At 45.6% G+C, this 17705-nt stretch overlaps 1 protein-coding gene across 1 annotated transcript in view; it reads left to right on the top strand.

The window, feature by feature from the left end:
- The window catches only part of Lamc2 (laminin subunit gamma 2), a 64922-nt gene that overhangs the window by 37933 nt on the left and 9284 nt on the right, over nucleotides 1-17705 (top strand). Inside the window, exons 6-17 of the mRNA XM_046419541.2 lie at nucleotides 1916-2052; nucleotides 2855-2977; nucleotides 3888-4077; nucleotides 6790-6902; nucleotides 8084-8302; nucleotides 8901-9083; nucleotides 9905-10150; nucleotides 12659-12804; nucleotides 14170-14329; nucleotides 14637-14842; nucleotides 15795-15874; nucleotides 16939-17082. Coding sequence (XP_046275497.1) covers nucleotides 1916-2052; nucleotides 2855-2977; nucleotides 3888-4077; nucleotides 6790-6902; nucleotides 8084-8302; nucleotides 8901-9083; nucleotides 9905-10150; nucleotides 12659-12804; nucleotides 14170-14329; nucleotides 14637-14842; nucleotides 15795-15874; nucleotides 16939-17082 — 1947 coding nt within the window. The remainder of the gene's footprint in view (nucleotides 1-1915; nucleotides 2053-2854; nucleotides 2978-3887; nucleotides 4078-6789; nucleotides 6903-8083; nucleotides 8303-8900; nucleotides 9084-9904; nucleotides 10151-12658; nucleotides 12805-14169; nucleotides 14330-14636; nucleotides 14843-15794; nucleotides 15875-16938; nucleotides 17083-17705) is intronic.

Here is a 17705-nt window from a genome sequence, read left to right on the forward strand (position 1 = left end):
ACATTCCTAGCTTGGGTTTTCAGGGGGTTCTTTGCTGCTAAGGTGAGGACAAGGAGAAATAGCTGAAGTGTTAAGAGAAGCCACGCCGCAAGAGCCTTTTTCATTTCAGAATCCAACACAGAATTAGAAAGTTACATTAAAAAGTGCCATCACCAATCAGTAGACCTCTGCTAAAGATATGCCATCCCAATGCCACCAGGAGTCCCTAAAAATGACTGCTATACTGGCTTTTATGGTAATCATTTTCCTTGCAATTTAGTATGCATCATTCATAAGTTGGTATGCATTATTCGTAACTGAATTCATTCATAATTCTGATGTGTTCCTAAAAACCACCATTTAGTTTTGCCTGATTTTTTCCCATTCTTTATCCTTCCTCTCCACTCCACTCCTCCATCCCTCCATTTGGCCCTTCCTTTCTTGTTTTCTAATGTACAGATTTTCCCCTCATAAAACCACAATGATTTTTTTAATACATTATGTTTAGTTGTAGGTGGACACAAACCTTTATTTTATTTATTTATTTTATGTGGTGCTGAGGATCGAATCCAGTGCCTCACATGTACTAGGCAAGCGCTCTACCACTGAGCCACAACCCCAGCCCCCCACAGTGATTTTGTTAAACCCTTGCTCTCAGAGAAAACATGCTTGCTTTACAACTGTTCTCTGAAGCATCTGTTGTTCTCAGCTAACTGTTTTTCTGGGATGTGACACAATGAACATACCCCTGATACATGATGGTCCAGTGGCTTTGACTATGTGATTTGGAGGTAGATGGACATGAAGCTTGCCTCAACCACTTACCAGCTCTATGACCTCAGATGAGTTTCTTAACATCTCTGGTCTCCTCATCTAAGAAATTGGAGAAAAACAATGTCTATCTCCTAGGGCTTTAGGGAGGATTAAATGAGAATATACACAAGGTGGCTGGTACAACATAAGTGCTAAGTAAATGATCATTAAAACTATCATTGTTTCATGTGGAAGGAGGCAGCTAACTTCAATAGAGAAGCGGGCCTCCCCAGCTTCCCCGCTGCGTTCCCTGCAGCTCCCACAGCTAAGACTTGGCCTGCAGTTGTCCTTGGGGAAGCCACTGGAGGGCTTGGGCAGGGGCAGAGGTGGACGGCCAGCCTGCACTTTGCTGTAGCAGATGGGCTCTGGCCATCCTTCTTCCTTGTCAGGTCCTCACCTGCCCTTTCCCTGGTGGGCCAGAGCCTGGGTATGAGGGGCAGGGATGGTGACCGACACCTAGTGCTCTTGTGGATCAGGATGGGGAGCTGATGCTGAGGCAGGAGCCTTGCCCTCCTGGTCTTCACTTTGTCCCATTAAACACTTGCTTCAGGACAGGGCTGCTCTGTGTCCCTGCTCCATCCCTCCCTGTCCTCCCCATCTGACCTCCATCCATCACTAAAGATGGGTCAGTTGCTATTTCCAGAACATCAAGGCAAACTTGATTCTGCCGCACCTAGGAAGAGACAGAACATTCCTAATGCTCTTTTTTTTTTGGGGGGGGGGGTTTGTTCATCAGATGGTCTGGGTGGAGGTGGTACACGAAACTTGCCATTTTCCTTCTCTGACAATTAAAAGGGCCAAGAGGGGAAGAAAGTAGAGAGAGGCTGAATCAACCAGCATGTTCTCTACATGCAATAAGAAATAACCACTGGGGTCGGTGGCACATGCTTGTAATCCCAGCAGCCCTGGAGGCCAAGGCAGGAGGATCACGAGTTCAAAGGCAGCTTCAGCAAAAGCAAGGCACTAAGCAACTCAGTGAGACCCTGTCTCTAAATAAAATACAGAATAGGGCTGAGGATGTGGCTCAGTGGTTGAGTGCCCCTGAGTTCAATCCCCTGTACCAAAGGGGGGGAAAAAAAGAAAAGAAATAACCTATTATATCACCCCAATTTCTAAAATCCAGGTGTCGCCCAGGTTACTATCATCTGGATGCGGGGAACCCTGAGGGCTGCACCCAGTGTTTTTGCTATGGACATTCAGCCAAGTGCCGCAGCTCTGTGGACTACAGTGTCCATAAGATCACCTCCACCTTCCATCAAGGTAAGGCGCCCCGTTCGCTGTTTCTGTTTTTGAAGGTTGTATAGGGATTTGTGCCTACAGACAAACACCTCTCTGTCCATTGAATGGAGTCTCAAATCATGTTTAACCACTGTTTCATAGTTTTAAGTGTTCACCATGTTTTCAGGGTGATAAAGCAAACCCCCACATCTTGAAAAAGTCACAGCTGAATGGCTCCCTCACACCAGCGTAGTCATGACTTAAAAAAAAAAAAATAACTTAGAAGAGACTCACTTTTTATCTTCCTGTGTTTCCCACCCACATCTATTTCAAAGTCACAAAAGAGTCATTCATTTGGATTGGGGGTTTATGAAGGTTCCCCTGGAAGCCACACTCACTGATCACACTCCTTTCCCACACATCACCTGAGCTAATGAATCCGAAGTGAGTTACCAAGCTACAGAGCACTGTAAACACGCTGGGAATGGATATCACTTCAACTTGTTCACATTTCTCTTTGGATCTGATGGACCCTCTCACCGCACTAAGGCCAGACCTTGTTTACATAACTCTAATAAAGATACAAATTAAAGGCAGATGAAAACATGCTCTCTTATCTCAAGATCAGACTCAAGGAGCTAAACAGCTGTGGGGTGGGAGCCAGTGAAGCTGAGATCCAAGAGGAGAGGCGCATGGGGAATTTTGAACTCTAGGAAGGAATGAGGAAACACTAGGAAAAGCCCACTTTTTACCTCAACAGGACTTTTTGGCAAGCAATCTTGCCATGACTCAATGGAGGTGGAGGGTTTGTCTCCAGTGCAATGGTTTTTTATTTGTGTTCCAGATGCTGATGGCTGGAAGGCCATCCAAAGAAACGGGTCCCCTGCGAAGCTCCACTGGTCGCAGCGCCACAGGGATGTGTACAGCTCAGCCCGACGATCAGACCCCGTCTATTTTGTGGCTCCTGGTATGTGAGGGGGAATTCGTCCTACAGAAGCCAAGTGAGAGCACTAGGGAGTCAGGATAGAAAAATCGAGTTACAAAATGTGGAATCCATATCACTTGGTGTTCAGGGCAGTGGTGCCTCCAGGAGGCATCTGGGCTTAAGCCCAATTTAATGAAGTCACTAAGGCATGGCACTCTGGAAAAAACTGGGTGTCCTGGAGGGCAGACCTGGGGCCTACTTTAATCAAATGGGAGTTTTTATAATAAGTAACATAACTAATTATATATTCAAATCTATATATGTAATATATAAGCATTATATTCTATATAAATATATGTAAATATAAATTTATATGTGTAAAACATAAATATATATGTGTATGTATACATATATATACATACATACACACACACACACACACACATATATATACAGACACATATATCAGTCAGTGGTCTGTGTCTGGGTAGAAGAATTCTGACTGGAATTCTAGTTCTGATCATATCCTTGGCCAAGAAGTGATTCCTGGGTGAGCTGTTCTTTTAACCTCTCTGAACTTAAGATCTCTTAACTATTAAATGGGAATGGGAATACCAGCCTTCCAGAACTATTGCATCAAATGTGATGATGTTCATGAAAGGCTTCTATAAGCCACAAGGCATTATGTAGCCAATGGCACTCTTGCTGATTTACCTGGATCTTGTGTATCATAAGTACCAGGCTGTGGTCCCTCTAATAGATGAACCCTGTTTCATAGCCCAAATGGTATGATCATGTCCAGTGCTGGGCACTGACTTCTGTCAGGGTGGCCTGGGGGTGTGGGATGGGTAACATGAGACTCCATGAGAGGTCACCCACATTGATGCAGACTTGAAAATGGGTTTACCTTCCCAGCTTCCCAACTGATCTTATTAAAAATTCTATTTCACAGCCAGATTTCTTGGGAATCAGCAGGTGAGCTATGGGCAAAGCCTGTCTTTCGACTACCGTGTGGACCGGGGAGGCCGACACCCGTCTGCCCATGATGTGATCCTGGAAGGTGCTGGTCTTCGGATCAGAGCTCCCTTGATGCCCCTCAGCAAGACGCTTCCTTGTGGAATCACCAAGACTTACGTGTTCAGGTGAAAAGAGAGATCTCAAGTGGGTGGAATAGAGCAAACTGTGATTGACGTCCAAGCCCTTTTTTCATCCATTCAGTTGTTCATTCGGTCAACAAGCTTTTCTGAGCACGTTTGGCTTAGCAGGCGGGTGTTGGATCAAGACAGGGCGTGATTCCTTCCCTCTAGCAGCTGGCGGGCTAATGGGAGAGAAAATAAACAGACGATAGCAAGGCAGACTGTCAAGTGGCGGAGAGAGACAGGCTGAGCACAGGTGCTTTGAACACACATGGAGGCACAACTGTCCCCCCCTCCCCGTTAGAAGATCAAAGGGAGCTTCCCGAGAAGGCAGGACAGTGTGGAGAGCGGCTTCAAAGGAAAGAGAAGCTGGGGGTAGTTAATGAGGAAGAGGAAATACCTTGGGGTTTAGTCAGCTTTTTTGCTGCTTCTACCAAAAGCCCTGGCAAGGACAATTTAGAGGAGAAAAACGTTTATTTGGGGCTCACAGTTTCAGAGTTCGCAGTCCATGGACAGCCAGCTCCATTCCCCAGGGCCCAAGATGAGGCAGGACATTATGGTGGAAGGGTGTGGTGGAGGAAAGCGGCTCAGGACATGGCACCAGGGAGCAGAAACAGAGAGCTTCCCCCAACATGGACAAAATCCATACTCCAAGGGCATGCCCCCAACTCCCTACCTTCTCCAGTCCCATCCCACCTGCCTAGAGTAACCACCCAGGCAATCCCTGTCCCTGGATCAATGCCTCAGTTAGGTTGAGGCGCTCATAACCAAATCATTTCACCTCGAAACTTTCTGTCACTGTCTCTCACAGGAGCTTTCAGGGGACCCCACAAATCTAAAACATAACACCATGTTTGAGGAAGGCTGCATATTTAGGAAATTCCTGGTGGATGAGAAGCATGAAGTGGGGGGCAGTGAGGAATGAGATCTGAGAATGAGGTCGTGTGAGGCCCTGGATGGTGCTGTCCGTGGAGACTGCGCTTATTCAATGAGGATTTCCATTGGCATGTTCAGAGAGGTCAGGGAAGGCAGCTGTGCCTAGTAGGTGCTCAGTTCTGTGCTAGAGGCTGGAAAGTAAAGATGGAACATGGTCTTTGCCCTATAGGCTCCTGTTCTAGTAGGCTATGGAACACATCAAAATGCCAACATAGAGGGCTGGTGGTGTAGCTCAGTGGTAGAGTGCTTGCCTAACGTGCACTAGGTGCTGGGTTCCATTCCTGGCACCACAGGAATAAATAAATAAAAGCAAGCAAGCAAACATAATAGATAATTGCTTTAGTGGTAGAACATGCTCATGGGGTCTTGGAAAGAGCCCAATTCTATCTAGAAGAGCTGAGAAAAGCTTTAAAGAAGAGACCGAGAATGAAAAGATGCCTGTGACTTTGCCAGCAAGAAACATTATCAGCACCCTCCATATGTGAAGTTATGTGGGGCTGTGAGAAGCTGTAATAATAGGGGGCAAGAGATACTTATGGCAGGGACACAGAGTGGTTTGGGGAGGTGGGCAGATGAGGTGGAAAAAGCTGGAAATGGACCCATCATGGTGGTCTTGCATATCAAAATGCTTAGAGTTGCCTGTGCTGGAAAGATGGTAGAAAGCCATCGAGAGAGTGTATGCTGAGAAATGTCAGGTGTGAGACAGGGAGCAGATGCCATGTGGAAGGCAGTTCAGGTAGGGTCCTTCACTGGGCCATCAGAAGACATCCACAGTGGCTTACCTGAGGATGGTTGCCCAGAGCAGAGATACTAGGAATGGAGAAAGGAAGACCCAGAGCACATACCCCACAAGGTGGGCACTTAAATTTCCGAGTGTTCCTTATTCTGACAGTACATACTCAATTTTCCTCCTTGGAATATCCACTCCACCCTTCATGGCTTGGAGAACTTTCTCTTTGAGATTCAGTTTATCTGTTGTTCCTAGGTGTTGCCCTTCTCAGCATCCCAGGTGAAGTTACAGCTCCTAGAGTGTGTCCATGGCCTTCTGTGCATGCATTTGTAATAATGCTCACCCCAGTGATTTATAACTGTTTGCCCACCAACTCCCCCCAGCTGAATGCTGGTCATCTCCCTGGTTGTCTTTTCCTGCAGCCACACAAGCCAAGTGCACAGTCAACTTTTGTTAAACCAATCAGTGAATGAAACAAAAAGGGGTAGGGGTTGCTCTTGGAAGCATATTCTACTAACAAACAAAACCAAACTAAAAAGAATAGTCCAGGGACTAGTGACAGGATGCAGCAAGACACTCTGATGCCAAGTATTAGATGATGGACAAAGTAGAAGATGGAAACTTCCAGAAAGGAGTAAATAAAATGTGCTCAGATGACATGTCATTTAAATAAAACAAAACAAAGAACGAATGGTAGTGCTTGAGGGTCAGGACTTTTGGAACCCAAAGATGTTTCTAATTTAGGTTCTACATGGCCCAGAATACAGTGTGGTGTCTGAGGATTTGGGACCAACCTTGCTTCAGGCAGTATGACCCCTGGAGCTTGACTTTGCCTGCTGTCTGCCCTCCATCACTTCCTGCAGACTTGCCCTCCCCATGGAGGGAGAAAGCTCTAAGTTCCTGCTTAGGAAGAGATAAAGCTCATAGTCCTGCATCCCCTAAGCAGGACTACCAAGGGCCCTAGCTGTTGCCACATTCTTGGGCATCATTTGTATCAGGTAGTGATGTGATATGAGTTGGATTTTTACAGGTTTTTATTTTGAATTATGCAGATTAAATGAACATCCAAGCAGTAACTGGAGCCCCCAGCTGAGCTATTTTGAGTTTCGAAGGTTACTGCGGAACCTCACGGCCCTTCAGATCCGAGCTACGTATGGAGAATACAGTAAGGGCCTGGGAGAAATGAAACTCTCTTCTTGGGTGTTAGTGTAATTTGCTTCAGCTCTCTAAGAGGGTGGGCTGTCTCCAAACAAGTCGATAAACTGCTTGATGGTTTTCGCCCAGAGTCTGATTAAGTCTAAATTTTTACATTCTAGAAATTTCTCAAAGGGGAACATTCCTCTTTTAAAGAGGTCAGAACCAGTAAATGAATAATGATGACACCATCTCGTTATAAGAGCCTCTGAATTTCCATGAAAGCTGATTGTTGAGGAAAATAAGCTACAACACCTGGGTGTATTTCTCCAGCTCAGAAATGGCTCTAGGGCACACCGGTTCACTCCTAGACTGGCCCTTCCTCTTGGGTCGTACTTACTGCTGCCATGTTTGGACATCCTCATATATCCTGCTAATTCTCTTTTTTGAACTTCACATGTTGGGGCCTCCTGGTTCCAGCTGGAATTATATAAAAGAGCTCTCTGTAAAAAGGAAGCACGGCTGGCCTGCCCCATTTCCATGTCACTAATGCAGCTAATAAGGCAGGAAGAGGAGAAGGTGTTTGCTAGCAATGTGCTGAACTGTTATTATGTGCATTACAACGTACACTGTCATTTAATTTCAACACAAATTTAGAAGATAGATAGCACCGTTCTCTTTCGCAGTTGAGGATATGCAGCTGTGGAGAGGTTAGCGATTTGCCAGTTAATACAGCTTGTGAGGGTGGAGACAGAATTTAAACCATGATTTTTCCAGCTCCAGAGCCTGTGTGCTCAGTCCCAATTCTGTGTGACATCACCTGTCAGGAGTGGAGAAAAATAAAATCTAGAGAGGCCTGATTTCAGATATTCTTTCTTCCCTCCCTTCCTTCCTTCCTTCCTTCCTTCCTTCCCTCCCTCCCTCCCTCTCTCTCTCTCTCTCTTTCATTTTTAGTACCAGGGATTGAACCCAGTGGCACTTAACCACTGAGCCACATCCTCTGCCCTTTTACAAAATATTTTATTTAGAGACAGGGTCTTGCTGAGTTGCTTAGGGCCTCACTAAATTGCTGAGGCTGACTTTGAACCCACAATCCTCCTGCCTCAGCTTCCCGAGCTGTTGGGATTATAGGCGTGCACCATCATGCCTGGCTTGATTTCAAATCTTTTAGCCTTACCACTTGCTACTTCTAGCCTCTCCTCTCTATTGCAGGTACTGGGTACATTGACAACGTGACCCTGGTTTCAGCCCGCCCTGTCTCTGGAGCCCCAGCACCCTGGGTTGAACATTGTATATGTCCTGTTGGGTACAAGGGACAGTTCTGCCAGGATTGTGCTTCTGGCTACAAAAGAGATTCAGCGAGACTGGGGCCTTTTGGCACCTGTGTTCCATGTAACTGCCAAGGGGGAGGGGCCTGTGATCCAGACACCGGTGAGTGAAATGACACCTGGACCAGGTGACTGGGGGTGCAGCCAGGTGACCACAGTCTCCTGTGAAACTTAAGAGCAGAGTGAGGAACACTATGCCTGAACTCATTTCAGAGATGGGGAAGGATTAGGGAGAGCCAGGCTGGAGTTGGGGAGGATGGACAGGGCGCCTTATTACACTCAGTCCTTTTCATTAAGGAAATGCCACAAGGTTGTAAGAAAGGTGCTAGGTTACAGGAAACGGCTGTCTGTCCTGGTTCAGTGCAGTGGGGGAGTGGGTATCAAGTTCCAAGAATTGTGTGGGGAGATCAAAGGCAAGTGGGGGTCTCAATGAACGGGGCAATCAATGGTGTCAGGCCACAGAGGACAAGGGACAGTGCTAAGTTGTGGATAGTGGAGGCAGGGTACATTGCTTAGTATAGAAGAGTGAAGCTGAAATTCAAGGTCTGGTAGAGGGCAGGGGTGAATGCCAGTGCCCAGGTACTGTAAAACCTTTAGAAAGGAAGGCTGTGGGCTTGCACACGACCCCTGCTCCTCTGAAGGAAACGCATTATCTGACCCTGCTCATTTCTCTGCCCCTCCATTCTTCTTCTGCCTCCCAGGAGATTGTTATTCAGGGGACGAAAATCCTGACATCGAGTGTGCCGACTGCCCCCTTGGATTTTACAATGATCCCCATGACCCCCGCAGCTGCAAGCCATGCCCCTGTCACAATGGATTCAGCTGCTCAGTGATGCCCGAGACAGAGGAGGTGGTCTGCAACAACTGTCCTCTCGGAGTCACTGGTAAGACCACAGGCCTGCTCTGCAGCCAGCTTCTTCCTGTCCTGATGCTGTGAATCCATGTCAAGAGAATCTACTCCTAGGAATTTTCTAGAAAATTTTAATGACTTTGGGTTAATCTAAATGTGCTTATTCTAAAGATCAGACTATCTCGATACCAAGAGGGGAGGTGGATTGGGCAAGGACAGAGAGCTCAGTTACAGGAGGAAACATGGACTCCTGTTTTGGGAGGTTTGGAGTTAGAAGATGCTGACCAAATGCATAGTTTGAAATGTTTTTTAATGACCCAAAGTAAAGAAGGAAGTGTTAGGGACTGGGGTTGTAGCTCCATGGCAGAACGTTTGCCTAGCACATGTGAGGCACTGGGTTCGATCCTTAGCACCACATTAAAAAATAATAATAATAATGATATAAAATAAAGGCATGATGTCATCTACAACTACAAAACATTTTTTTAAAAAGGAAATCTTAGTCACCTCTTCAATGTCACATCCCTGTGCTGGTCAGTTTGAAAGAAAACCCAGCAGCAGCCTTGGTGATTTCTCTAGAATCTCACCACTCCTACGTTGCTACTGGCTTTCCCCAAAACAACTAGTTAGGCCTCCTAGCGATGTTGCTGTGTTCCACAGTCTGTGGTGACTGTGGATGGGGTGGTGCCAACCCTGTCATGCACCTGCTCCTGACCCGTACTGTTCTGGGGTCACGGAAGAAGCACGTTTCCCTGGCTCTCTGGGGGTGCCTCGCACTTTAGGCCTCTCTGTCTGGTCTTGCTGCCAACAGATGACGGTCTGGCCTTGGCCATTTGTTCCTTTGTTCTTTCCCAGGCGCTCGCTGTGAACTCTGTGCTGATGGCTACTTTGGGGACCCCTTTGGGGAGCGGGGCCCGGTGAGGCCTTGTCAGCTCTGTCAGTGCAACAACAACATCGACCCCAGTGCCTCTGGGAACTGTGACCGGCTGACAGGCAGGTGTCTGAAGTGCATCCACAACACAGCCGGAGTCAACTGCGACCAGTGCAAAGCTGGCTACTTTGGGGACCCTTTGGCTCCCAACCCAGCAGACAAGTGTCGAGGTAGGACTGCGCTCCCCTACCCCGGCCCCCACACACAGATTGCGTCTGTGTGTACGTGTGTGTACGAGCTTGCCCTGTTTACTAGGGAATGTCATGATGCAACTTTGGTTTTCTGATCAAACCGTCCCAGAAACAGCCCACCTTTCTCCCTCAGAGGTTGGTCTTAAGACTGCTTCCCCCTGCCCCGCCCCGACTCTCAGGAATCTGGAAGGCAGAGCCAGAGGCTCTCAAATGGTTAAAGCTGGGTGGGAGATGTAAAAAAGGTCAGGTTTACATTCCTAAGTGGAAGAGGAGATAAAATGGAGCCAGGTCCCATGCCCAATCCCGAGGCGAGTAGGGGGAAGTGGCTGCCAGACCTCTTACTGGAGAGTAATGAATGACTTGAGACCAAGCCTGAGCAAACTGCAGCAGGGAGGGGAGGGGCTGCAGAGAAGTTTAAGAGACCCTCTCAGGAAGTCTGCATGCTTGGGTATGGAGGGCCACTGTTGAAAGTCCTCCAAGGGAGGCTCAGCTTCAAAGCAGTAGCCAGGACCAAGCATTCCTAAGGGCTGCTTCAGATCAAAGCACGGATCAGATGGGTCCTCAGCTCTCCTTTGTACAGGTTATATTTCAGAGGCAAGTTCAGATCTAGAGGGGCAGTCCTGCCCCAGACCCTCCTTAGTCCCAAAGGTCCCAGATACCTTGAGGAGCAGAACTCAAGAGCCTGTCTCCTGTAAGAGCCTTAGGCCACAGTCTCCACCTGGAAAGGCCGGAGCATCTCTCTGCAGACGGGGCCTTCTTACCCAGGAGCATGACAGGACTGACTTGTTCATGGGCCAGACCAGCCCTGACCCCAACTTAGAGTTGGCTATGATGTTCTGGAAAATATCCTGTGATAAGAAGATCCTAGATGACATTAGTGGTGCTGAATTCAAGTCCCTTTTGTGACATACCTAGTGCATTGTGCTGATCAGGCCAATTAATCCCTCTGAACCTCAGTGTCCTCATATGTTTGACTAACATTTAACTCAAAATGTTTGCAAAGATAAAATAAATTGGCATATGAGAAAGCACACCGTAAGTGCTGTATTTCTAGTTATTCAGTGTTATTAATGCTGACAATTTACAATTCCAAAGAAATTGGTTTTCATTCAACTATATATCATCAAGCACCAACCATGTATATAATGTGGGCCTAGATACTAAGGTTATAATGATGAACAAGTCAGTCCTGGGTCCCAAGGTCCTTGTATGGTGGTAAGGAAGTCACAAATGTGTGTGCAAATAATGGTAGTACACCCCCCAATCAGTGGAGTTTTTTTAATTTTTAATGTTTTGATTAGTTATACATAACAGTAGAATGCATTTATGTACTTTGATATATCATACAGGGGTGGGGCATAATTTCTCATTTTTTCTGAGTACACATGTTGTAGAATCACATTGGTCATGCAGTCACATATATACATACAGTAATAATGTCTGTTTTGTTCACTATCTTTCCTATCTCCACCTCCCTTCCCTCCCCTCCCTTCACTTCCCTGTATCTAATCTAAGGTAACTCTACTTTTCTCTAGTGCCCACCCACCAAATTGTGACTTAGCATCCTCATATTAGAGAAAACATTTGGCCTTTGGATTTTTGGCATTGGCTTATTTCACTTAGCATGATATTCTCCAACGCCAACTACTTACTGGCAAATGCCATATTTCATTCTTCTTTAAAGCTGAGTTATTCCATTGGGGGGGAAAATATATATATATATATCACATTTTCATTATCCATTCATCTATTGAAGTACACCTAGGTTGGACCCATGATTTTGCTATTGTGAACTGAGCTGCTATAAACATTGATGTGGCTGCATCACTGTAGTATGCTGATTTTAAGTCCTTTGGGTATAAACCAAGGATCAGTGTTTTGAGAGCACTGAAGGTAGATAGAATCACTGGGATCATTAGAGCAATGTCTCACTTACTGTTCTATTTTTGACTCTTAAAACAGAACCTAGTATGTAGTAGGTACTTAATAAATTTGATCAAATGAATAACAGTACTACTTTCTTACTGCATTTCCTAGATCAGTGGTGTAGATTTCCCACATCACTGGCTTTTTCTGAGCTCTCACTGCAGCAGATTATTCAATCTCTCAGAGGTCCCATTCCTATCTGTAAAACAGAGAGAGATGTTTACATCTCGCACATAATAGGCCCAGAAGAAATGTTATTTACCTTAGGAGCAAAGCCAGTAAAATATCCAACAGGCTTACAGTTTAATGAGGGGAACCACTGTAATATCTTTTCATCCACACACACCAAACAAATTTGCAGGTGAGTCCTGAGGTCTACACACTTTGGGAATGTGCTTGAAGGCATAGCCAAGGACTGAATCTAACCCAAGACGGATGGCCAGGGCCACAAAAGACTCTTCCCCATTGGAGACTTGATCTTCTTCCATTCTATCTTGGCTACACCTTCAGTTGCTGGGATGAGTTTGAAAGCATGCTACATATGTCTGTCTCTGTCTTTAGCTTGCAACTGCAACCCCATGGGCTCGGAGCCTGTGGAGTGTCGAAGTGATGGCAGCTGTGTTTGCAAGCCAGGATTTGGTGGCCTCAACTGTGAGCACCAAGCATTAGCCAGCTGTCCAGCTTGCTACAATCAAGTGAAGATTCAGGTGTGCCTGCTGCTCCTAAACCGCCTTCCACCCCACAGAATCGAACCTTTATATCCCACTGACTGGTTATATCCTGGATCTAGGAGCTACCCCCTAGCCTCCTGAGGATGGGAAGTTGCTATCTTTGTTTTTGTTTTTGTGATTATTGTACTAGCCAGGCACTGTGTCACACACCTGTAATCCAAGTGACTCAGAAGATGGAGGCAGGAGGATCACGAGTTTGAGGCCAGCCTTAGCAATGTAGTGAGACCCTATCTCAAAATAAAAAAAGTATAAGAGCTCAGGATGTAGCTCAGTGGTAGAGCACCCCGGGGTTCAATTCCTAGTACTGAAAATAATAAATCTTGTTGTACTAAAAAGATTCTGGATAATAATAATAATAATAATAATAATAATAATAATACAGGTTTACTTCTTATATATACTATTTTCAAGCCCCCTTCTATAGATATAGTCTTGTTTGATAATCATGATAACTTAGTTGCGTTGGAAGATATTCTGGCCTCAGTTTTCACTGGTCTAAGAAAGTCTTGAAATACTTGCTATTTTTCAAAGTGATAGAGCCAGATGGAACTGGGAATACCACTCTATCTTCCAGATTCTGAGTTCAGTTCTTGCCATTATAATATGCCACTCTCCATCTAGACATTTTTCCAATAAAAACCCTAAAACAAATGCAGAAAAACATAAAGCTCAGTGGTAGAGCGCTTGCCTAGTATGTGAAAGGCACTGGGTTCAATCCTCAGCACCACATTAGAAAACAACAACAACAACAAAAACCTAAATAAACAAAATAAATGTATTGTGCCCATATACAACTAAAAAATATTAAAAACAAAAGCATAAGCAGATAAAAGATAAGTGAAGTCCAGGAGGGGATGAAGTTTTTGCAAACAGGAGTGGCTTCCAGAAATTCCCCCATCCAAGTTCCAAAGAAGAATGGACTTGAGGTTTTTGTTGTTGTTATTAATTTTTTTTTTCTGGAGTGAGGGGTTGGGGAATAAAATTCCCAAACAGAACTTCAAATGTAGAACACACTCAACCTGTTTTTAAATGTTGTCTATTGAACAAGCTTTCATAGAACTTTCTTCAAGCTGTGCTGTAAGCACTTGACAAATATTAACTCGTGTAGTGCAAGTCATGATTCTATGAGGCAATATCATTATGTTTATTGTCCCCATTGAGTAGATAGGGAAAGTGACTTGTCCCAAGCCACACAGCTAGAGTACTCCAGTCTCTAAAGTCTGAACTGAACCACCAGAACATAGCAAGCGTCTCTGGGTGGTTAGCTGCTGTCTCCTGGGTACCTGGTGCTGGGTGTGGTCTCCATCCTCCATTCTGAGCCTCTTTCCCGTGTGGTTTCAGATGGATCAGTTTATGCAGCAGCTCCAGAGCCTGGAGGCCCTGATTTCCAAGGCTCAGGGTGGCGGTGGCGCCGCAGTACCTGGCTCAGAACTGGAAGGCAGGATGCAGCAGGCGGAGCAGGCTTTACGGGACATTCTGAGAGAAGCTCAGATCTCAGAAGGTGAGAAAGGCTGACTGACTTCCCTTTAGCCAGAAGAGGACTGATGTCTAGAAAGAATTGCTAGACGCACGTCATAGACTCTTCCTTGGACACTGGTTCAGCAGGTGTGTCCACAAGCCCTTGCCCAGGTAGAAGGGCTGTCAGTGACACTCCTCTGAGACCTGCATGATGGATCTTCAAGAGCAGTTTGCGTGCGCGTTTCTATTGGGTATTTATCATGTCACAACGAGCCAGTCAACCCTCCATCATTTTAGATAGCTCTGTGCCAACCTGAATAGCGCTGATCTTCCCTCTTCTCTGGGTTCAGGTGTTAGTAGGACCCTTAGTCGCCAGCTGGACAAGGTGAGGAGCCAAGAGAACAGCTACCGCAATCGCCTGGATGACCTCAAGACCGCAGCGGAAAGGATTCGGGCCCTGAGCAGTCAGTATCAGAACCGAGTCCAGGATACCCGCAGGCTCGTCACCCAGATGCGCCTGAGCCTGGCAGAAAGTGAAGCTTCCCTGAAAAACAGCGTAGGTTTGGCTGGGTTGGGGTACTCAGAACCACTGCTCGGGGGACCCTCCAATAGCTCCCCCTGCTCACTTTCTCTCCCTCTGGGCTTTTGGTCCACCTGGCAGGTAGTGGGACCTCTCTTCCTTGCAACAGTCACACCTATTCTTTGTGTCTTTGGCTTCCTAAATTTCCTGTTTGACTGCATCAGATTCTCTTTATTTATTTTAGCTCTGCTCATGTTTGCCTTCTTAGCCCACAGCGTGGTATGTGGTAGTTGCAAATGTCAGCTGCATGAATGAATGAATGAATGAATGAGGAGGGAGAGAGTGAAGGAGGAAGGAAGTCGGGCAGGAAGAAAGGAAGTGGCCCAATAAAGACAGTTCTGCAGATGGAAGAAAAATATTGTCACAACAATTCTCCCAATGATGTAATTTGCAGTGTGGCAGGAGGGAGGGATTCGATTGAACACTCTTCTGTTTTTGAATAAAGAAGGCTATGGTGACAATAATATAAGCAGATGGGTAGAAGATGAATAAAGGAAACAAGAAATAGAAATATGATGAAGAAATCACATGTAAAAATAATTTATTCCAAGGTTACAAAAAAAATTTTTTTGTACAAAATACAGAAAAGAAATAAAAATCCCCTATGATCCTATTACTGCTAAAGAGCTGCTGTTATAACTTGATATATGCTACTGGACTTGATGTAGAGATAAGAATGTACATGCATATATTTTTAAATGCATCCTTATCTTTATAGATACTTTTTGGAACTTGGAGTTCTACTTTGTTCTTATCTACACATACTTTTTTTTTTTTTTTAACTGCGTGCTCATGGTGGATTGAGACTCTCTCAGTGTGTCAGGATGTGAATCTGTGGCCAATGACAAGTGGTTCTCACACTTCAACTGCACCTGCTTAGGCTCCACAGTCAAATGCAAAGTCTTAACTAAGTCTCCTTTTTCCACAGAAAATTCCTCCCATAGACCACTATGTGGGGTCCAATGGCCTTAAAAGTCTGGCTCAGGAGGCCACAAGATTGGCAGACAGGTGAGCAGCAGTGGAGGCACCTCTGCACCAGGTGGCTCCTTAAGGCTAAACTTGAACAAGACTGTGGGGTATTCAGAACCCAAGCACCAAGTTTATTCCCTCCAGCCTCCTTTGCAGCCGTCTCCTGCCTTGAAGCCATGTTTCAACTGCTTGGCTTTTAGTATACGTAGGTGGATCCTGGACGGGGTCCTTGGCCAGAGTTGGGGGGTGGGAGTGTTTCTTTCCCAGACTTCTCTGTGACTCACAATATGGCTTTGGTGTCTGTCCGATGTGATTCCTCGGAGCCTGTGAAACGAATTAGCCTTTGGAAAAGGAAATCCTGCAGCTTTCAGGGACTCCTAGAGTCCCACACCAAGCCTGGGAGTGAGGAGCAAGGAGTTGTTTGCTATGTGTCTGCAAGTGTACAGAGGGGCCTTCCTCCTGGAAACCAGCTTGCAGGAGCTTGCTAACAGGCAGCTCCTCTGATGCTTGCCTTGACTTTAAATCCTATTGTGTTTTAGAGGTCTGCTCAGCGGAGGGGCTGACCGTGCTAATCTCAAGAAGAATTCAGTCAGCAGAAGGGGGCTGGCTTGGATTTTCATAGTTTGAGCTGCCTCCAGAGCCCTGGTGTTGTTTGTTTTGATTTTTTAATATCACTTTGTAAAATCTGGAAAACGGAGCTTACGGGGGACTTTTACTCACAAGCTTTGTTCTATCAGGCCTGGGCTCAAAGGAGTAGGGAGTTGGACCTGAACAAAATGAGATCTAGGGGTTTCTCCCTGAAGAAAACAGTTTACAGGGGCAATTTTCTGTCACCCTGAGACTGCTCCCACTCCTCCCCAGGGCCCACCTCCACTAAGCGTGTCATATACAGAAGAGACCATGGGGCCTGTGACAGGAGGCAAAATCTCCAGGACACATGCTTCTTGATAGTTCCTCTAATTCCATCGAATCTGGATTTAGTTCTTTTTGGTTTTTCTGAAAACCAAACCAGTCTCCTTACTCTTCTCCCTTTATCTACACAAAAGACAGAAAGGGAGCCCTTTTGCTATGAAAACTAATTCTTCCGTTTTTAATCCTTTCAGCCATGTTGAATCAGCCAGAAGCATGGAGCAACTAACAAGGGAAACAGAGAAATATTCCAAACAAGCGCTGTCATTGCCCCACCAGGGTGAAGGGGGCGGAAGTGGCGTCTCAGACAGCTCTGTGGTACAAGGACTTAGGGGAAGGCAAGTTTCAGTGGGTTCTCCCTCGGCCTGTAAAACCTGGATCCTCTCAGTACAATGCACCAGGCTTCTTTTCAAATGTATGTTAATAAGAGGGACAATAGAATGAGCTGGTTACTTTGGGGAAAGCAAATATCTTCAAGGCTGGAAGAAGGTTGATTAACCTTAGTAAAATTTATGATTAGATTGAGAGAATGCAGTACTTGCAGAAATGACTACCCTCTACAGTGTATGAATGGTTTGTGCAAACACCCGCTTGATGGTATAAGGAATATAAGAATAATGTATTTATATTACCAGGAATTAGGAAATTTGGCTTGAATTTTTCCACCCCGACCTCTATAAACTGTGAGGCTTGTGTTTAGATTGTGGCAGGGGTCACATATCTCACGCATAACCTTGTTTGGCTATTCTGAGTATTCTAATTATGTAATTTTGAAGTAACAGGATCAATTTTGGCTTTTATAAAAGGAGGTGATTCTTACCACATTCCTGTAATCTCAGCTACTTAGAAGACTGAGGCAGGAGGATGGCAAGTTGAGGCCAGCCTGGGCAACTTAACAAAACTCTGTCTCAAAATAAAATTTTAAAAAAGGCTGGGGATTATAACTCTGTAGTAGAACATG

Source organism: Marmota monax, unplaced genomic scaffold, assembly GCF_021218885.2.
Source record: "Marmota monax isolate L192 unplaced genomic scaffold, Marmota_monax_Labrador192_F-V1.1 WCK01_AAM20220418_F8-fsc00209, whole genome shotgun sequence".
In the NCBI taxonomy this organism is placed as follows: Eukaryota; Metazoa; Chordata; class Mammalia; order Rodentia; family Sciuridae; genus Marmota; species Marmota monax.